General features: G+C 36.5%; 1 protein-coding gene across 2 annotated transcripts; it reads right to left on the bottom strand.

Annotated features, from left to right (window-relative positions):
• Positions 1–782: 782 nt before the first annotated feature.
• LOC104603322 (sister chromatid cohesion protein PDS5 homolog C-like) lies at positions 783–22,215 on the bottom strand. 2 transcript variants are annotated; one of them, XM_010267324.3, is made up of 15 exons: positions 22,028–22,215; positions 21,697–21,871; positions 18,634–18,837; positions 18,289–18,470; positions 14,179–14,305; positions 13,871–14,068; positions 9,393–9,443; positions 8,292–9,275; positions 7,973–8,086; positions 4,846–4,931; positions 3,971–4,022; positions 3,804–3,890; positions 3,666–3,706; positions 1,883–1,957; positions 783–1,796 (listed from the first exon to the last, which is right to left on the bottom strand). In XM_010267324.3, exons 2-15 carry the CDS (start codon positions 21,796–21,798, stop codon positions 1,274–1,276), a joined length of 2,826 nt encoding a protein of 941 aa, XP_010265626.1. In that variant the 5' UTR covers positions 21,799–21,871; positions 22,028–22,215; the 3' UTR covers positions 783–1,273. The 2 variants fall into 2 exon arrangements, with proteins under 2 accessions (XP_010265626.1, XP_088753057.1); XM_088896931.1 differs by lacking the exon at positions 22,028–22,215 and having other exon boundaries at positions 21,697–22,027.
• Between the last annotated feature and the right edge of the window lie 393 nt (positions 22,216–22,608).

Here is a 22,608-nt window from a genome sequence, read left to right as displayed (position 1 = left end):
GCAGCAACCTGGTCACAGTATACCCAGACCATCTCCAAAAGAAAAGCAGTCCTTCGCCTTTTCAGGTCTTTCCGTCTAAAAATCCTTGACAACAAGAAATATCATTCTCAATCAGCCCCTAATTCCTAAATACAAAATTACAAATGAACTCCAAATGTAGTGCCTATAGACAATCGGCTTTCCTAATCGTTGTTGCATCAGAGCTAATCGTTGTTGCAAGAAAACCACCCTCTGAGTCTGTTGAAAGCATGCTGTGTACCTGATGATACAGAATTGAAAACATTCGCATTTATATGCTGATTCCCTATATAGACCCATATTCTTATTAGTCTGGAATGGATGGCCAGCTCAAGGCTGTGTTGTGTTTGGGTCATGGACTCAGCCACAACGAATAGAAACGACCAATTCTACATATTTTCTGGTGCTGTTCATTGGGTTCAATACTTTAGTGGAGCGAGCGGCTGGGGCTGTCAGTGTGGGGCCTAATTTGGGAGAACAAATTCGAGGTTCCTGAAAGCATCATGAAAGTCACTTGAATTAAATAGAAGTTAGACCAGAGCGGAAGAAACAGTACACTTTTCCCATTTCCATCCTATAAATATATAAAACCTAATTAAAATCCAGACGAGGTTTCAATCAAAACTGTGGTAATCTACAAGAAAAATCTGACGGTCACATCTCGAGAGGACACAATCGCACAATATGTTCCCTAGACATGGGGGATGTTCTACGAAACCATTAAAAAAAAAAAAAAGCCCATTCGACTACTGTTAGTGTGAACATTTTCGTATAGTAGTTCCAAACAATATATTTCAAGTAGGAAGATTCAGAAAGCCAGCACAGACCTATAATTTCTCTTAACTTGGGAAGCAGAGATCTCAGCATCAGCATCAGAGTTAATAAAACTATTTCACTATCAACAAAAATAAATTTGACAAAAGGGCCCTAGGTCAATACTGCAACCCTGCAAAAGATTTTTCCATTTAAAAGCATGAAACTCTGAGACTGTTGCAAGACCTCTCCACCACCAATATAACCCTCCAAACCTCCAATCTACACCACTAGCCACAGCGTCTGTTGAAATGCCAAACATGACAAAGTACCACCACATGGTCACACCATTAAGTACAGCGGAGCGCTTGCAGCAACAGATCCATGCATTCCTCCGACTGAAAATAGAGTAATTAAGGATTATATTTACCTGAGGAACACAGGTAACAAGATAAAAAAGGTTTCATGCTCCCAGTAAATATCAGAATAGAGGGGGTCCACGTCAGCCATTTAACTTTCTTCCCCGTTTCTTCCCACTCTTTGTCTCACTTTCTTGTCCCTTAGCTGAATCTGGCAATTTTCCCTTCGCTGACTCCACATGCACCTTTGACGAACCAGATTTTCCTTTACTGGAGGTGCCATTAGCACTGGATTTGCTGCCAGTTTTAGGTCCTTCACCCTTGGACTTGCTGCTGATCTTGGGTGTCTCATCCTTGGTCTTGCTGCTAGTCTTGGATGTCTCATCCTTGTTCTTGGTGTTAGTCTTTGGTGTCTCAACCTTGGTCTTGGTGCCAGTCTTGGGTGTATCATCCTTGGATTTGCCAACAGATTTTTGGGTTTCATCTTTCAGTTTGCTGCCGAATTTAGAAGTGTCTTCCTTGGATTTTCCACCACCATCGCCCTTCGACTTTCCAACTGTCTTAGGAGTTGCACCTTTGGTTTTGTTGTTTGGCTTTCCATCGTCCCTGGATTTACCACTGGACTTTGGGGTTTCGCTTTTCGATTTGTTGGTTGTACCACCTCCCCTAGAATTCCAATTTTCCAACTTTTAAAACCTTCAACATCCATAGACTATTATCAAATATCAAATCAGATAAGAACATCCACTAACCGTTTCGCAGAAGAATCAGCATTTGCATGCTTGGTTGAGGATTCAGAATTTGTCTTTGCTTTCTTCTTCTGGTGGCTGACGACAGATCAGAACAAACTAGGAGTTAAAACAAAATACAGTTTTTCAACTAAAAGAAGAAAACTGACATCATGAAAAGAACATGAAAATTCCTGAAACTTGTCCAAGAATTAGAGAAAATACATTTTTATCAGTACATAGAGCAAACACATTTAGATGTTCAACCAATTCAAACAAAATAAAGAAACAAAATAGAGTTTTAAGTTCACATGAAAAAGCATCCCATCAAATGTCAGCCAAGGTAAACCAGGATTACGATGAGATGTATAGACTTTGGCAGAGGTTAATAAAATCTTATATTAATCCGTACATAGAGTTTTAAGTCCAAACACCATCTGTTGGAATCTTATATTAAGCAGAGGTTAACAAAATCTACAGAGTCACTAACTGAGGAGTTGGTTTTTCTTTCTTTCTTTGATAAACCCCAATACAATGGCTATGACCTAGCAAATATACCAAAGTTAATAATTTTAACCTGACTGGGCATTACCAAGCAATCACCAATCAGTCCAGGCCCAACACATATAGCACAAGTTGGAACACACTTGAAGTACAAATAACAGTAGCATGTCTGCAAATGCCTGGTAAGCTTTAGGTCTACAACTTGGAAGAAAAATGTCTATCAACCATTAAGAATGCTCAGCATAGTGATAAAAAGCTTGGAACCTAAATCATACAAATGGAATAACCTTATATTCAGAGACAAAGAACCAAGAAGATGTAGAACTCCAAGAGTAAACCTAAAGATCCTAATCAAAGCATTAATTGACTAGAAAAACCATAAAGCTTTTAACTATCGTTTAGCTCCTATTACTCCTACAGAAAAGGGGAAAATGCCATTAATTAACAATATTGCATAAAGTACCCATGTTGGGCACATCAGATTCCATCACTGGATTCTTAAGGGATAGTTGTATATAACAATCCTCTCTTATTTGACATAAATGAACAGCATTGCAAACAATAATCTGGTCCAGAACAGACATGTTTGCAAGTAATTGTTTTTTGTCTTGCCAAGTAAGAATTCAGTATGTCAGATTCTGATTCCTGTGCCTCTTTCCATGTAACATCATTACCATTTAGGATCCAATTTCTTACTTCAATCGTAAATTCGTACTTCACTACAAAGGGGAAAAAACATTCAACAGTTGCTGGCTGTGGGAACATGAAACTTCAGACTATCACAGATGGAGATTTGGCATAGTTGAACAATATTTTTATTCATATTTGAAGATCTAGTCCAGAACAAAAGAAAGAATCAGAGTATGAAGTTCCAGAAAATAGTGAGTATAATATTGTAATCAAATAGATGATAATTTAACACCCGTTTGCAGCACTCCTCATAATTTACAGCCACATCTTGTTGCAAACGAGAAATTACATCCACAAAGACTAATCTACATGAAATGACCATCATCCAATGTTGATCCTTCCTATAAAGGATCTTGGGAGGGATGCACTGGATAAGGACCCAACCTAGTGCATTTTTTGCAGAGTGGCTGCCCTCAGACTCAAACCCACTTTCTCACATTTGTCAGCCTTAGGTTTTATCACTGAGCAAAACAATGGCCCATTGGACTAATAGTCTAATCCATATTAAGAAATTCAAAATTTTAAAAATTGCATCATGTTTCACACTCAAAACAGGAAATTTTAAGCATTTCTACCTAAATAAAATTGGATATCATCAACCAGAAATACTTACATTTCAGAAGCATCAGGACTTGGAAGATCCATTGGTTGCTCCTGTACAAAAATTTAAAAATAAAAAAAAACATGCATAAAAACCATATACTGGACACAACAAATGTGGCAAGATACAGAATTTAGTTGTCAAACCAACCCTGTCTGACGCTTCATTATCTTCAATAAATTCCCACCTCTCCTTACTGAGATTCAATATCTCAGTATCACCATCATCATATAAAACCTGCATAGAAGTAATAAGCATAAAATGCAAGGCAAGGAGGAAAATGTCTTATAGACATGTAGCATAAGCAATAATTTCACCTTATGTTTCCTTTTAACAGGATCGTATGACTCAATAACACCGTTATAAAACCTGTAGAGCAAAATAATTTAAATATACATGAATAATGTACACATGGAAACCTTAATAACTCTTTGAAATTAGATAGAGTTTGTATTGCATTACATAAAACCATCAAAGCAAACCATAAATACAAGGCTGACATATGAAATTGATTAGAGAAAAAAAATAACAATAGCAAGCAACAAAAAAAATATATAATACAATAAAAAGACTGAGAAGACACATGCACAGGAGATATCCACCCTTAAGACACAGACACATTATCTCAAGGAGGTTTGACCCACACATTAGCCATTGAATCAGATCATCAATCTACTGCCCTCCCATGAAACCTGTTAAAAGCTAGGGTCACAACCATTATGTTTAACAGATCTGCATTTTCTAAAACTCTTCTGTATTTTCTTTTCACATGTGAAATGATCTAATAAATTTTAACATTCATAATTGCTAGACTAAGAGGTAGTTTATTTTCCATCATTTCCTTGCCAGGTCATTGCTGTCAAAATATGCAACTTTTTGGCAAACGTCATGACCAAGCATAATAGTTTTCAAACAATAAATATATCTTGACAAGAGTTATTCACTGAATCTTTATTTTTTTCTGAATATTGAACTTTTTCTGAAGAATTATATTGAACCATTTACTTCTATTTGTACATAAATGATTAAATGCATGGTGCATAATTACTTTTACTAACTAAATTAGCCTTTCTTTATTTCAATTCATTATTATCTTTAGGATTAGGGATAGTCCAATGTCTAACAATCAAGTGCACATGCAACTGCATAAAGGGATGTCTCGGGAAGTTGGAAACACAATTGCAGAACTTACGTATGATCTCTTGGCCACCAAACCTTGATCCTGGCACCATGCAAGTCCTCACCATGACCCTTCACATTATGTGGTGTTTCAGAAGCCTGACATGGAATTTAACTCCAAGTTAAGAGAGGAAAATCCATTTAAAAGGATAAAGCAGTAGTATTTAACTAAAGATGAAGAAGTGGCTCTAAATTGAGATAAAGCAGTACTAATTTTCCTTCATTCATTTCATTTTGATAACTATCAAAACTTTATTAGATATATGAAAAGAATTCTATATTTTTAGGCTGGCATCAGCCACTTAACCCCTTCCCTAATATACAAGCATTTCCTTCCCTTCAAGTATTTGCAGCAGTAGAGAAAATTGAGACTCGCCGAACAGTAGCACAAGTGCAAGACAAAATAACAGCGCCATAAACAGATAACACTAGCAATAACACCGGTCCTGTTAAGTCCTTAAGTTTGCTGGACTGGGAACAGGTTATTAAGATACTCCTAGGCACAGATTAAAAAAATAATAATAAAGAAGAAAAAGGGCTTTCTTATAAGCCCAATCAGTTCTATTGGTGGGCTGAAACATTTTAGTAAAGAAAAGGGCCCAATCTAGTTTAGTGAACAACAGGCCCCAAGTTAATTGGGCTTGTTTGTAATGCAATAAGCATTTAATGGGACACTTGGCACCCTAGGCAGAAGGATTTATTTTCTCTCCTTTAACCACTTGAAGTGGAGGGGACACTTCGCACCTTAAGAAGAGAAGAGTGGGGAGTTACTTAACCACCTCCCTCCTCTATATAAGCCCCTCTTCTACAAGGAGAAGGGGCTAATGTGGCTAATTCTATTCAGTTGATTGAATTTACATCAACAAGAGACAAACCAAAGGACAAAGAGGAGAAGGTTGTGGTGTGGAAGAAAAGGGAGAAGAGGAGAAAGAAGAAGGTTGGGATTGCAGTATTCCTCCTCCACTTCTTCATTATGATTCTCCTACAACTTCCTCTATTAGACTTGTGCCTTTCCTTATACTCCTTTCACACTTTCATTCTTTGTCGTTATTATTTTCCGTTTTCTTCTTCTCCTTGTTTCATTTTAATCATATGTGAGGGAGACAACCATCTACAGCCTTGTTCATGAGACTTGGCTGATTATGGTTCCTCACACCATGATAATGCACATAACCATAATTTAAAGGCCATTTGTAGCCTTATTGATGAAATATGACTATTTTGATACCTATTTACTTGTTATGTATAAAAAGTTTATTTATTTGCTGGTATTTCTCTCAACAAAGAGGAAATATACACCAGAATTTTCAAAAGGAAATTTCTATAGAAAAATGTTACTTAGTTTAGTCTATTCATTTGTACTTCTGAATCAGAATCAAAGGGTTTTCTCTGCCCTTAGCAGAGATATAATTAAGGGAACATCTATGTGATTTCCTGCATGGGGCTTACCCAAATAACAAAAAAAAAACCCAGTTATTAGTCTAATTGGGTGAATTATGTTATGTGAGAAATTATACTAAAAAAATTCCACTAACAGGTCCAACAAGGTGTTTTAAAAGCACAAGGTGCAAAAAAGGCGCAAGGGCCAATTTTCTCCCGAGGCGCAAGGTGCAAGGCAAGGCACACACCTTTTTGAAGAAAGTCATAGAAATACAAAAAAAAAAAAATGTTAAAAATCAAAAAATGACAATTCAAAAAAATGCAAAAAATATTAAACATAACATTAATAAGAAATATAAACTTAAATTTTAAAATTAATGTTTTAAAAAACCTATTATTTAAAATTAAAATACATAAACATAACATCTAAAATTAAAAATATCAAGCATGCAAAGCCCACAATCTCTTTGTTTTCCTCAATTGCATTACTGCAAGTAACTAATGTGATATAAAACATATTACATTCCTGATTCAACGAACTGCCTTTGTGCCATGTCCCTCGAGGCAAGCCCAAACAAGACCATTTAGGGTCTTAAATTCTTAGTTCTCACACAAAAAAAAATAATGATTTTATAATTTTAATTGCTTTTTTAAGAAGATATTTTAGTAGGATGAATGAATGAACAACATTAGCAAGTAGGGGGTTCTCTCAAAGCTTCAATGAGCGAGCAAAGCAAGCGGGAAAAAAAAAAGCATAAAATTTTCAAAAGGCACACACCTGGTCTAAGGTGCATCAGGCGTGCGCTTTTTGAAAGTGTTGCGCCTAGGACCTGCATGAGGCGCCTACCTTAAAATGCGCCTCACCTGTACACCTAGGTGCGCCTTTTAAATCACTAGTCCAACATCTTTGGACCAAATGCACTCCTTTTTCAATGTTCAAATGGGAAATTCAAGACATCTACACATTTTAAGAAAACCTATGCTCTTTTATCATTTTCTACATTTCTTAACCTTTTTCTTTTTGGTCATTCCCATTGTACCAGTTTCTTTTCACATACTTCATCTATTTGTCTTGACTTTATCCTATTTATCACCCATGCTGGGCCAAAATTTTAAGAATTCTATCTGATGTTACTAGTATACCAGTTACACATAGAACTATTGATCTTTGACAATACCAAGAGGTTCAAAGTAATTTAAAACCTCTGCTTAACCAGTAAGTTGTTGCCTGCAGATTATTTTTTTATTGTTCTCTTTATGGTGCACATCCAGAATGACAGAGGAAATAGAAATCTTACCCAACTCCCAAAAAAGTGAAATTAACTGTAGTTGTTCAAGACTGATAGCAGTCTTGAACACAAAGAAATTTCAGGTTCGAAAAGAAGAGAGTGTAGAGGAAAGAGGAGAAAGAGTAGAGAGAGAGCAGTAGAACACAAACTTTGAAAGGAATGACAGAATCTTAATTATTCTGCCGCCGCCACTTCTATTTAATATTTATAGGTTATGCTAGTTACATGAAAGGACACATCTGCCCTTGGTATTTACATAACACATAATAATATAAAACTGAAAAATAAATAACAACTAGAATAACAGCAGCTAACCCTAGGATGACTAGGAACATTCTGCCCTACGGACAGAGTGGGACCACAACTGTGGGGCCCACATCAGTGTTCTCTACATTAACAAATCAAACAATTTGCAGTTAAAAATTCACACAAACAGAACAAAAAGAAAAATCTCAACACCTTAGCTCATACCTCTTCCTTCCCTGGCGTACGCTTTCTCTTTGATTTTGTCCTAGATTTTTCTTCCAAATGAGCTTGATCTTTACTTGAAGACTTGGTGACAGTCTTTGGTGAAGAAACCATTTTCTGTAAAATTCATAACAACAAAAGATTGCCAGACTCAATTACTTGAAGAAAAAAATCACAATACATCAACCGGTTATCCACTTGCAGGAAACTAATCATAGGTCTAGGGCTCAAGTAATGGTATGTTCCTCCATTAATGAACACTCATGCTGAGGAAGTAAAAACTAACCAAAGGAAGGCAATGGTAAATAAATGAAAATGGTACCTTGCTACTGGGTTCTTCAATTATATCATCCTCAGAAACAGATTTACCCCTTCCCCGCTTTTTCTTACCCTCCTGCTCCTTCACTAATGATCCATCCTCGTGTATATTCCTCTCATCTGCCCTCTTATTGGGCTTCTTCCGAAATTTTGTTTCTGAATCGCTTGAAAACGCAGATTCCTTCTTTGTGTCATCCACAGGTGCTGAATTCCTCTCATTAGCATTGCCAGAAGGTGCTTTTTTACCGGAACGTCTATGTGGTTTTGCTTCAATATCACTTGTGCCCTCAGACTCTTTTTTTGAGTTAACAGTTGCTGAAGGTGGAGTTTCATCATCAGCATGATCACTAGATAAAGCTTCCTTTGGAACAGAAGGTGAACCTGGATCAGCATCTTGACTTGCACTCCCTTTCTTCTTTGGTCCTCTAAGGGCCCTTTTGGGATGAGTCCCAGCAGGATGGGTTTGACTTGAAGGTGAAGTGTTGTTTGCAGCCTCATTCTGGGAGGCTGTTGGAGAAGATAGTTGTGTCTGATTCTCCTTTTCCTGCTCAGACAAAACAGCTGCATCCTTGGTAGATAGACCCTCTAAAGGTGCACTATCAGCTTCCTTGCTGCGACTCTTTCTGCTGTCCGGCATTTCCACAGCTTCTTTCTCACTTTTAATCCGAGAGTTGTTGGAAACTTCTGCTGAACCAACCAAAGAATTAGCTTTCCGACCCCTTGTTTTTTTACCAGCCTGACCTGACTTGGTTTCTGATTTGACTACCTTCTCACTATCAGCCTCAGCCTTGGTTGCTGCTTCAGTACTTTTAGATTGAGAAGCACGACGAGAACGCTCAAGCTTCTTTTTCAGAGAATTTGGCACAAAGTTTGAGTCATTATTCACAACTTGAGCAGTGCCATTGCTTGTCACAGATTTTGGAGCTTTGTCCAAAGCAGAATTAACTGCTCCAGGACAAACAGCTTCTAATGAAAGCTCCTTTGCCACCTGATAAATAGCAAATTCAAGCTTTTTTACGTAACTCTTCCTGATAAATGAGATCCCATTGAGAACATAAAAGAATTGACAGTTAATACACAAACAAAAAAAAAAGTCTCTACTTGCCTGCTGTTGCTCATCTGAAGCAGTCCTTCCAGCCAGCTTGTTCTCATCTGCCTGAATCAAGTGAATAAAATGGGTAAGGAACCATTTAAACCATGCATACAAGAAAAACCACATATCATAACATTAATAAGCAAACAACTTATCTAACTTGCAAGGTGTTTTTCAGATTCAATATTTTGATCCTTGACGTTAACATTTTGTCCATAAAGAGGGGTCGTGTTGTACAAATTTGCATCAAGTTTCAAAAATTACCAGTTTTAATAGAACCTTCACTAAAAGATACTAGCCTTAAACTATTCATACAGTCTTTATGGATAACTACTCATAGTTTTTATGCAAGGCCAGACATGGTAATCTACTAGGAACACCAGCATTAGCTCATTACAACCATGACCGACACAAAAACTAATACCCTTGGCAGCCAAGGTTGTTAATACAAGGGATTAATATCCTACATCTAGGAAAAGGTAAAACCCAACCAGGTAAACAAACAAGGGCAAAAGCTACTTACAATTTTTTATATGCCATGAATCTATAAATGAATTTGAAACATTTAGGTGCACCTCCAGGTAAAGAGTCACAACCCCAACCTTACACTTCCACTCCCACACAGCACAACCAGTTCACCGCTGCATCCAGCATTTAATCACCCTTGACACCACAGAGCTTGAGGAATGTGCATACACTATTGATTCCTATCGGATCTTAAATAATGTATTACTAGGAAAACGTAGCACAAGCAGTAAAACAAAATCCAGCCCACTTCCCTTTGAATGAGAATCTTTTTTACTTCAAAGGTTCAATTTAAGGAAGGTAGAAAATTTAGGACATGAGGACTTGGCTAGAAGATCCCCAGTCACTACATGCATATCAAGCTTAAGTTCTTAACAAGTTAAGATTAGTGATTGAAGTACCCCACCCCCCATCCCACAGGGCAAAAAGCAACAAAATTCAGGTTGCTGTAGTGATAACACATTATTGAGTACATATATCAACATTTGAACATCAAACAATATGGAGTTATTACTCACCTCATGCAGGTCAACATCTAAGATTTTAAACTTACTAATGAGAAAACATTGGAACCCTTCATCAAGATATTATCTGCAGATTCATTACTAAGATTTCCTCACAGGATACTTTATATCTATACTTTTCTTGATTTGGGTTCTAGTTGACTCTACCCTTACCATTTGAAGGAAAGTACCAACTTCAAAATCTAATATTAAATTCAATTAAGAAAATAAACTAATAATGTTTCTCAATGTTTTAAAAAACAACCCGGAGGCCAAACTGTTTTTGCCTCCAGGTCGTGGGTCACCAGTTCAACCGTCAAGGTCGAATAGGTCATACCATGCCACATCAGCAATATGTAATAATTAGATATATGTATATACGCATATACAGGACCTATAGATATGTATAAACATGCATTTTATCAATAAACAATGTATAATTATGCCCTACATGTAATATGTACTGTTTTATATTTATTTTGTGTTTTTTAATTCAGTTTTTATTTTAATTTGTAAAAAATATTAAAAAGTGAGATTTGCGGTCAAAAAAGAGGTCTTTCGCAAAATTAGTGGGACAAGGCGAGTATGATGCCTCAGGACGCATAAATCTCAAAATGCTACCCAAAATCAAAAAAAAAAGACCACCCCAATCAGCATCGGAGCACAAAGTTATGGCCTCCGGAAGTTTGCATACACATTTAGTATGCAACCCGTGACCCAGTCACCAGGTCGAATGGGTCAACGGTCCAACCACCCAGGTCAGACACTTTTTTATCAGGTCAACAATTTTTGACCAATTTCCGGGTTTTACTAGAACTGGACCCAGAATCTTGGCCAGGCCCAGGTGACGGTTCAAACGGTTCAACTAGCTGGGTCAACAACAGGTTGAAAACACTAACATTTCTTGGTGGTGTTGCGGAGCTTTGATGACCTGATTACTACTTGGACAATCCTAAAATTTGGCCAAAACATCATGTGATTTGCCATCAGTTGGACCATATGGAAGGAAACAAATTCACATCATACAAGAAAAGTAAGGCAAAGTGGTGAATTGGGTTAGACGAGGCTGTTTGATTCCAGGCAATAGCTGAAGTGACTGAACTAAATAATGCTTTATCTTTTAGCTGAAGTTGGGTTTGATTGTTATGCCCACAAATATTTTATTATATAACTAATTCATCTACCGAAAGACAAAGGAATAAGTAATTCAGTTTAGCCATTATCAAACAGACCCTCAAACAAATGCAGTTGCCTATTTCTACTTCATATGTATATATATAATACAGAACATATGAATGTAGAACACACATATTTTGGATCTCCCCTCAAGTAAGTACAAGTTGTACTTTAATTTACTACAAAACCTATAATAGAGAAGTAATATACTTCAGCCTCAATTCAATGCATCAAATATTTTACACGGAATTCAATTCTTAGCAGAGTGGAAAAGACAGGATACCATCATTGCTCACTTCAAGTAGTCTTTGCAATAGCCATAGGTCACTTAATGATATCTTTGATGCCATAGAAGAATTTGAGCATCAATTGATTATATTAAAACATAAGTTAAATGCTAATAGTTAAGCTATGCAACTCCTATCCAATGCAAAATATCCCTTCAGAATTTTAAGAAAGAATACAAAATTAAAGCTTTATTTGGTAAGCAGACAAAAATTTTAAGAACATAAATTCTAATAGTCCAAGGTGGTCTTTTCCAATACAGTTTTTATTACCATTAAGCGTTTCAACGCTAAAGTGAAAACCAAAAGTACTTAGCATAATTTAAGAATAAATTAAAAACTCCACTCATTTAAAGATAGTGAAAGGACCAGAAAAGCACTTTAGCTTGCTATAAGTTTTGGTAAAGCAAGCAATTCCAGTCATTGTTCCACTAGTACAATAGCCCATTTAATGAACACTATATCATGCCCTGCAAGGTTTAAAAGGTTCTAAAGAACTCAAGCTCAAACTTGGCTCACAAAAATATAATTCTCCAATCCATTAAAGTAATCTAGTTTAAAGTAATTATTGGGATTTGCTTTAATTCTTCTTTTTTTTGTTTTGATGTTTTATCACCTTGTAAAGGAGATCCTAATGGGTTAAAGACCCCTTGATTGGGCAAGGTCCACATCCAGAAAATTTATTCAATGTAGATGCACATATAGGCAAATTTATATAATGTAGATGCACCTATTCTCACCAAAGGAGATTACCTTCCAGTAACAAGGCATTCAAGAGAACATTCAAAATAGGGACATGGTGCTAAATAAAGCTGATAAGTAAACGAGCTGTCAACATTCCATATATATGTACTGAGCTCAAGTCCTAAGTCATGTTTTCAAACTGCTGTTGACCCAAGGGATCAAACCATTTGAATCATCACCCAGTGTCATTGCTGAGTTAATCCCGAATTACTTCCAACAAGGCACTCAAAAGAACATTTGAAATAGGGGTGTGGTGTCGAATAAAGCTAATGAATAAAAGAACTGTCAGCATCCCATGTATATGTAATGAGTACAAAGTAGTGTTTTCAACTCATTGTTAACGCAGATGGTCAAACCATTTAACCCATCACCCAATGCCAATGCCAGTCTGGGTTAACCCCAAATCCAGAAATTGTTCAAACACCATTGACTTGGTCAAAACATCAACGCAGGCAGTTGAACCTTTGGCCCGCTTGACCTGGTCAGTGGGTCACAGGTTGCAAATTGCAATTCATAAGAAGATTTCTGGAGGCCATAGCTTTCCACTAAATGGTTGGATTAATGTGATCTTTTTATGTAGGATAACTTTTTGCAATCTATGCGTTGCAAGGAGCCAAAGGCACCTTCACCCACTATTTTTTTCCAAAAGACCCCTTCTGTGCCCTCAAATCTTAATTTTTAGTATAAAAATTAATCCACAAATAAAATATATATATAATATGCAGAACATGAGGGTGGGCCCTGGTGCAATGGTTGGGTTACGCCATTCTGGCCTGGGTGACCAGGGTTCAAATCTTGGAAACAGCCTATCTGTATGTGTAGGGATATGGCTGCATACATCTGTCCCTCCCCAGACCCCACATTGGTGGGAGCTATGTGCACAAGGTTGGCCTATAATATGCAATGATTACATTGATTACATAATTATGAAAATGTGTATGATTATGATTTTACATTGATTACATAAATCTGAATATATGTATATGATTATGATTATATAATTATGAAAAGTATACAAATGATTACATTGTAAATATATATATATATATGATGGTGTGCGCTGTTCGACCCAAACGGTTGAACCACAGACCCACAACCCAGAGGGGAAAATGGTTCAGCCTCCGGGTTGGTTTTTAAAAGACTGGTTTAAAACAGCTAGTGCATAACATAAAGAGAATTGATTGGAAAACAGAATATAATGGTTCTAACAACACCAATCATGTGGATACAGCTATCCAGAATGAAGTCAGAGGCTTACTAAATGTTCAACATAAGTATTGGCATCATTATGTTCCACAGTATCAGATGTTTCTTGGCATATACTGGAGACGATTTTATAGTAATCATTCAAAGAATTGCCTGTGGATTGAACTGCTTGCATCATGTAGGGTTTGAGCTTAGCAGCACAGTTTTCAATTACTTTTTCACCCAACTTCCGTGCAATAGGCAAAACATCCTGGAAAAAAAAAGAGTATGAAACTATGAACAATAGGACATATACAACAAGCAGAAGAAAAACTATAAAGACAAAAACAAAGCACAAAGTTATGTAGAAAATAGACATACCTGATTTTCCTTATTCACACTAGCCAAGAGAGGGGAGAGAAGCTCTGGTGAGATATCTTCACTTTCCTCTAATACAAGGGTCATAATTGTCTCCATGGAGGAAACTACATTTTCTGGGTGATCCTCTCTGACAATAGGACAATACCATTCTTTCCATGAATAAACAGATATGAGAAAATAAATATAATGAAAAGCACCTACAGTGCAGCTAACTCATAAACTCGATATATACATCTGGATATAGCTCAAAAAATTCCTCACATCATCAGAATACAAACAAATAGGAAGAATATCCACATCCTGCCCACTGCCCAACAGCTCCTGGCAGCTATGTATGAACCGTTTTTTTAAGTAACAGAAGATTTTATTAATTATAAACAGTAAAAATATGTATGTACAATTTTTCATATGTCCTTTGGAGTATAGATCACACCTCACTCCTTATATGTTTCGTCTTACAGCTAGGCCCAAAACAATTGATTCATTTCATCAAAAAATATCTTTTTGTTCTTTTGCAGTGGAGAGAGGGAACAGGTGAAGGCAGTTCAGTAGAAACTGAAAAACAAAGCACAACAGCCAGGAATTTGTAGGGCGAGTGAAATCCGAGAAAATATCAACTAGCTAATAATCATCAGAGGCCTATGACCTAATAACATGGTGTCATTGACAACACACATTAAAAGTCAAGAACTCAAGTAATGCTATGCATCCTCCAGTAAAGAAAAAGAGTAAATGCTAATCAGCTTTATATCATTAACCACACCTAGGCAACAAGACACTCATGGATGGTCGCCTCACTTAATCGACTACCTATTTTGTACATGTCGCAATGAAAAACTTAAATATTCTTTGTTTTTTGATATTATAATAATTGCATAGATATTGTTAAACTAAAATATTCATTTTATGGGTTTATATATTAGTTTTTCTTAATTGTTAAGGTTCAATCAACTCACATGTTGTTTGTACACTGCCTAGAACCCACAAAGCCTTCAGTCTTCAAAACCTAAACCAATAAGCAAGGAAGAGCCTCTATCCATAAAATGGGAGCTCAGGCCCTATATTTTCTGAATTTTCTTTTCTTCCTTTTTTGATGAATAATTTTCTTTTCTTCCTTTTCTTCTCATAAATATGTGATTTCTATGTTTTAATATGAAGCTTATACTTTTTTATGAATATAGATAATTATCAATGAAAAATGGTTGTGGGTTGCTATTGAACCAAGGGAATTACCCTAGAATTCTTCTATGTACAAAATTCCATTGTCTAGGTGACTAAACAAGGAACACCCCCTGTCACCTAGCTTTACCTTGGCACCTTGAAAACTATGATGTAGGGCCAGATGGGGAATTTTGCAGGCCCAAAGAGACTGGATGCTACTAAAATAACCACACTAGCATCATGATTGGTATGATATTCCAACAAGGTATGGACCCACAAAACCAGCTTAACAATTAGTCTTTATTATCATTACCCCAGGAAACACCAAATGAGATCCCCATTGGTACTCGTAAATTTTTGCTGTATATACAGTAAATCGTTATGATCAATTTGGAAGGTGGGTTTTTTGGGGATCAGATAGAAGGTATCATTAAATACTGTTTGTACTTTTTGTCAAGACTACTACCAAATGCCCATATGGAATGTGGTATGTGTATTGCAGTTTTCTTGGCATTTTTAAGATATTTTTCTGGTTTTTTTCTATTCCAGTTCTTTAGCATTGTCCACAGGAAATATTGCACTAAAATCATCATAATTAGTTTTTTTCCAATCCAGTAATGGAGGACTAGAGGCTGTCCTCATAAACTATTTGATGCAAACACAGCAAGGTTACCAGTGGACAAGGAGTAGGATGCAGATTTACACCAGAAGTTGGAGTATCCAAACACAAAACAGTATCTTTGCACAGGTATCTGGGTATCAGAAAATATAAGTGTTATTTCTTTGTTCCACCAGTATTTCATTGCATGCCCTTTCGCTGCCTTTGTTTGTAAAGTTTTCAAACTGCATAGTAGAGATTCTTTTCTGCGCATGATCAAACAATGTATATTAAATCTCCTTCAGTTTATCACTACAAGGACAATGATTAGGCACCCAAAGCTCATTAACGAACCGACTTTTTCCTACCCTATATTGCAATCCCTCCCTTTTCTTTGGATCAATGATGGCAATGTCTTGCTATTGCCCTGCATTGTTATGGGTAATGCTATTCTATTGTCCCATCCCACCCTCAATAGGCTACTTATTCAGAGTTGTTCATCAAATGGGCAGAAACCAACAACAACAAAGTAAATTTTATCCAACAAGTCAATTGCTGAAAACCTCACAAGGCCTTGTTATTATGACCATAACTGAAAATCCCGGCAGACATTGTGGTATGGATGTACAAATTTATTGTATCAAATTCAACACTATATATCATTGTAGACTTCCAGGAGAGAAAGAACATAAATTCTTAATGCAAATCCTTGTTTTCACATTTATTAGACTCTGGACTGGGAAATGAATCACAAAATTTAGACATATAACAAAGCCATTTTACATGGATATCGCATCATAGGCAGGACCACCAAAAATCATCACTCTACTACAGAAAGTAACAACTTGAAGACATTGTTCAGGGATAACAGTTCATGTTACAAGAAAACAATGATCATTGTTAATACCATTACATAGTTATCAAAGCAACGCCTAGGCAACATGGTGACCATGGAGGGTCACCTCGCTTAATTGTCTAGCTATTTTGTACATGGTGATATTGTATACACTTGTATTCTAATTTTTTTGAAATTATAATAATAAAACAGACCATGTTAAACTAAATTATTCAGTTTGTGAGTTAAAATACTATTAATTTATTACTTTTCAAGGTTCAATCAACAGACATGTTGGTGTATGTTGTCTTGAAACTTTTTTTGATGAATAATGCGGTTTTGAACCTTCAAAAACTTCAAATCCTCGACCAATAAGCAAGGAGTAACTTAAACTTTCCTAGGACACTGTTTTTCTTCCCATGAATATGTTAATTTTCTATGTTTTAATATTAAGTCTACATTTTTTATGATGACTATAGATAATTATTACTAGTGAAAGATGATCAGTACCCTGGTGGCTTCTATGGAAACTAGGGAATTATCTTAAGATTCATGGATTTAAATCACAAAATCATCACCAAGGTTGACACCCAAGTGACTATGCAACAAGATGCCCCTTTGGCACCTTGAGAACTATGGCCATTATCATCATTTAGTAGATCTGTCTGACATGTGTTATCAAGCTTTTTTTGCATGCCAAAATACCATTATACAGTTGCAACTGTAATAGCATTTAAGCAATCAGCTTGTTTCAATTAACAAAGAGTAATGCTAATAGTACAAAATTATGTTTTTCTTCTACCAGATAAAAGTGCATCATATATCTGGAACAACGTGCCAGCCCAGTTTAGTCCTCCCATCTTTGGGCCCCTAGCAATGTTCCAGATGTGTAAGATATGATGTCATACCCAGCACAAAAGAAAGAGACTGTATCCATAGCATTTTTTTATCAGCAGTTGTATCCATAGCATTGTTCACTACTTAAGCTCTAATCCAAATTAACATTCTGCAAGATGCCTTTGAACTCTTGTATATCAAACAAGCAGTATGGCAACATGGGAAGTTATTACTTATCTTCATGTGTCACGTGATTCTTGTGATATGAACAAACGATTTCAATCAATATGAGAACTTAAACCAACATGATTATCTTTGTTGAATGTAACTATAAAACATGACATAAATAGCAATTAAATAAAACTGTAAAAGTAAGAACTCCAATCTTTGCTATGTCCATTCCATGACTATGAATAGAACACAATCAGCTATACCCAAGAACCAGAATACCAGATCTATAGGTGCCTTAAGTTTCTCGTGTATTTCAATGGCAATAAAGCAGGATTTGTGGAGTTTTCACTAAACAGATAAGTTACCACTAAAATAGACTGTAAAAAGACAAAAACAAAAACCAAGAGCAATAAATCTCTACAAGGATGAGGCAACAAAGACAAGAACATTCAAGACAAATATTTCTTTCCAAAGAGATCAAAAAGAAGATACAACACCACATTCTCACCTAATAGCCTTCAAGAAATGCTGGAACATCTCAATAATCAAAGCATCACATTCAAGGTCCAGCATCACAACACATGACCGAACCTTGGCAACAGTCTCAAGAATTGAAACCCTCTTTGCATATGATTGACCAGACATATCAAACAGTTTCTCAAAGGCTGCAACAATCAGTTGAAAGATTTCCTGCATGTAAAAGAAATGAGTATAAAAGTTACTTAAAAATAACCAAATGGAATGCAAAAAGTACACACCCGAACTTACAGAAACTGCAGCCACAATGGAACACCTTCAAAAAATTGGACATACAGATAAAACCAAAATAGAAACATTAAGATATTTGAATTACCTTCATTTGTTCATCATCGTAGGGGGCATCTGGAGCTGTTATTCTTGTGATCTCACTTATACAAGATGCTACTGCAACTTTTACATCCATATCCGAATGCCTCAGAAGCTCATTAGCAATCAGTGCCTTCATTGAGGGGCAAAGTGCAGTTTGCATTGATTTTGATGGTGATTGCTCCACCCTCGATAAATAATTCTCAACTTGCTAACAAGTGCACAAATTAGCAATTAGATGAAGAGATAAGATAATATATATTTTAAGAAGGTAAAATAAACTTTTTTGAAGAGATAAGATATATTGATCAACAGAAGATTCTAAACAATCATAATAGAATTCATTTCTAGTATTCGATCAAAAGAATACATAGTGGTTAGCAAGGTTAGCCAAGAAAAGTCAACAAATTTACTAAAGAAGCAAGTTATGCATTCACGATGAAGATAAAAAGTTTAACAGCAAAAACAGGTAAAATAGATTCATCAATTTACAATAAACCCTCCAATAGTCCAAGTTTCTTTAGCCATTCACAGGTAATAAAAACTTATCAAGAACACAAAATCAAGGAGAAAAACATTTGAACATATCCAAGGTATCTTAAGAAGAAAGAAAAACCAAAAAGTGGCAACAAATCATGCATACAAAAAAGAAGAAAGGGGAAGAAAGGTAGAAAATATAACCCATATTTTTTCTAATATGAGATAATATTCATAGCTGTTACGTAAAGTGGGAAAGTTAATTAACAACTACTTGCAGATATCTACCAATTTTTTCTAATATCTACACAACTGCGGGAACAGGAAAGTTAATTAACAGCTAGTTGCAGATTGCTAAATGTTGAAATTGCAAGTCAGTGTTGGAAAGCTGGACAAACAGAAAGTTTTTCCAAAACGGTGCATGTATCTGTCCCTCCCAAGACCACACATTGGCAGGAGCATCGTGCACTGCTTCCCATATTGAGAAGAAAGGCAATTTTCATAGAGTGTTCTTTTTTTTATTTTATCTACTTGTTTATTTGCTTATTTTGGAATGAATTAAGCAAACACCCATGCATCTTTCACCATACTCTTCAACACTTAATGAGGTCCAGTTTACCTGAGAACAGCTAACCAGGTATCTTAAACAGGAATAATCTAAGAGGATGTTCAATGCCCAGGCTTTAAAGTTTAAAGCCTTCAGAAATATCATTCCAAATGAATGTATTTAATCCCCAATAAATGAGTAATAAGTCTTCTTTTTTGAAGATAAATAAAGAAAAAATTTTATTAAGAGAGAAGAAAGAAAGAAATACTAACGGTGATAAGAAATCACCACAAACAAAACAAAAACAAACCTCGCCCTAACAAACCTCACTCACACCACTCCCATCCAATTTTCAAAGTATCGACATGTATCGGCCGATACATATCATGCCGATGGATTCCCGATACGCCCCTCCAGGGGTTGTATCGGGTCAGACCATGGTTGATGGTTCAGAGAGTAGCCGGGCCTTAAACCGACCCCTCTGAACTGGTTTTGAAAAAAAATAAATAAAACTCAAAAAAAAAGGTACCGCCTTGCTCCCATCCCAAAAAACCAAATTGAACAAACAAACCAACCCAACACTTGACACCCAACTCTCCATCTAGAGACCCAACCTTACAGACATAACAGACCACCCAGGCTTAACCTCCAACCCAAAAAAAGAACAAAATTCACTCACCCCAAACCAGCAAGTGTTTGGAACCTCTAATTATATATAAGATTAATCCCAATTAGCAAATATCATGAATACAATTGCAATGAACATAATTATCCTTCTCTAACTAGTGCAAATTTGAACTGACTGAACTATGACCTAGTGTCCTGTCAGTAACAGGTCCTACTATAAGAGGAAAGAAACAATCAGAAGCACAATACTGCAAGTGATCGAAAGATCAATAATTTTTTGGATAACTAATGTAAAATTTTATTCATAAAAAAGATATGAGCAGATTGGTCATTTACAAAAGAACAGAGATGAGATTAGCTCGTATATACAATCTATCTCCACCGTAATCAAAAGTGATAGTTCCCCACCCATTACAAAACTTAAAGAACTGAAGGGCATCAAATTTCCCCCAAAACAGATGCCCAAGAAACAATGTTCTTTCAATGATCCCACCCACTGCCTGAGTCAAATAGGAGACTATGATTACCAAGGAAATGTCACTATGCCTACAAGGTTGAATTCAATAGTAGTAAGTAAGAATAGAGGGTGAACCATTGATTTTCTATGAGCTCCATCCTATATGGGAGTAAATGACATTATACTCAATTAGCATATGCATGTGAACGTACAAGTATCTTGTCAAGAGAGTAATTTCAACATGCAATCAGCAATGAAGTTTTTCTGCTTTTTCTGATGCTCAACTAGTTTGGTTTTAGAAATATATATCAGCTGGAAAGTGGAATTTAAGGTAGCTAGCATGCTATTTCACTGCAGGGAGTGGAGACCACACATCACGCATGTGAATTGGATTGGGAAATGGGTTGAAATCTGAATGATATGTCCTCTATTTTGGTTTTCTCATGTGTAAATCTTGGCACCGGTTCAATGTATTATGCCAAATCAGGTTTCAGACGCCATAATGAAAACTTCATAAGCAAATCAAAATTATTTTGTATAAATCAAACAAAGGGTCACGTTTACAGCTATGACTCTTTGAGATGCTTCCACAACAACATCGGGATGTAATATCCTAACGATGGAAACCCCAGTAACAAGTCTCTGCTTGCACTGTTTTTTAAAAAAATCAAATAAAATATTACGAAAACACATACCTCGAACTTAGCTCACAAGAGAATCTGCCACTGAAACTTAGTTGAGAGTGAAAGAAAACAAAATAACATAAATCCCACACCCACTATTTAAAACATCATTTACCAGATAAAGAAGTCACACTGAAAAAGGCATGACCATCGCAAAAAAAAAAAAAAGCACAGAACAGCACATACTACACAGAAATCCGTCAAGCAACACAGCCCTCCAAGGGGATCCAACCTTCAAAACAAAAAAGAAAACGGGACAAGTAACGAACAAGGGCTTACGTCAAGTAGTTGAAGAAGCTCAATGACAGATGCGGGAGGTTTCAGCAGTCTATTCCCAGCCTCCAAGAGCTGTTCTTCCAACGCTTTCTCGGAGGACGCCATTTTCTGTCGTTCACGGATCCCCAAAGCTTCAGAGCTCCACTGCAACTCACACCATTGAAACCCTAACCAAACCCTAGAAACCAAACCATGGATGTAAGACCAACCCCAGCTAGGGCTCAAAGTAGAGCGAAGCCAGGAGTAAACGAAAATCTAGGGTTTTGCACCAGAGAAAAACGAAAAAAACAACAAACCAACAAAAAAACATGTTTGGCCGAGCTCCTCATTGTACCTGTTTTTCTCTTCAAACTTTTAAACTAAAATTTGATTTATCGTTTTTTCCTCTTTTCTTTTTGCCCCCTTTTTCTGCTCTCTCTCTCTCTCTCTCTCTCTCCTCTTGTTCGCTTGTCCGCTCCTTCGCTCACTTCGGTTTTGGTTTGTATGAGAAAACGAAAACGAGAAAACAAAAAATAAAGAAATGGTCCAAATGGAATTAAAGTGATTTAAATAGAATCCAGGAATCCGGTCGGATTCCGCCCGTTTATGGATTTTGGCTAAACGTTGGGTTTCGAATCCGTAGTAATGGGCCAGACCTCGTCATCTTTGGGCTGGGGGCCTGCCGTGCCCGGCCTGGGGCTTCGTTTCCATGTTGAGATCAGAGCCGACCGATCGTGTGTGTTCGTGAATCCGTGTCGTCTGACTTCCCCTGAGTTTGAAAATACGCATATGCCCCTGGTTGATTCTGGGATCTTGACGTCATCGCTGCGTGCATGCCGTTTAGATGTCAGAGGTAGGGACCACGGGGGGAGTGTTTGGTTGCAGTTATGGGTCTTTTCGTGAACATGGTCACCCACAAAATAGGTGGTTTTCATT

This window comes from Nelumbo nucifera, chromosome 2 (genome assembly GCF_055504915.1).
Source record: "Nelumbo nucifera cultivar China Antique chromosome 2, China Antique-T2T, whole genome shotgun sequence".
NCBI classification, from domain to species: Eukaryota; Viridiplantae; Streptophyta; class Magnoliopsida; order Proteales; family Nelumbonaceae; genus Nelumbo; species Nelumbo nucifera.
This window is presented reverse-complemented; position numbering and strand designations above follow the sequence as displayed.

What these genes read in the sequence shown, in the direction of transcription:
- LOC104603322 (XM_010267324.3), bottom strand. Translation starts at nt 21,798, where the DNA reads ATGGCGTCCTCCGAGAAAGCGTTGGAAGAACAGCTCTTGGAGGCTGGG. An exon ending in AGCTTCTTCAACTACTTGAC is followed by an intron (nt 18,838 to 21,696) that starts GTAAGCCCTTGT and finishes TGCACTTGTTAG; the next exon opens with CAAGTTGAGAATTATTTATC. An exon ending in AGTCCTGATGCTTCTGAAAT is followed by an intron (nt 1,958 to 3,665) that starts GTAAGTATTTCT and finishes ATCTGTCGTCAG; the next exon opens with CCACCAGAAGAAGAAAGCAA.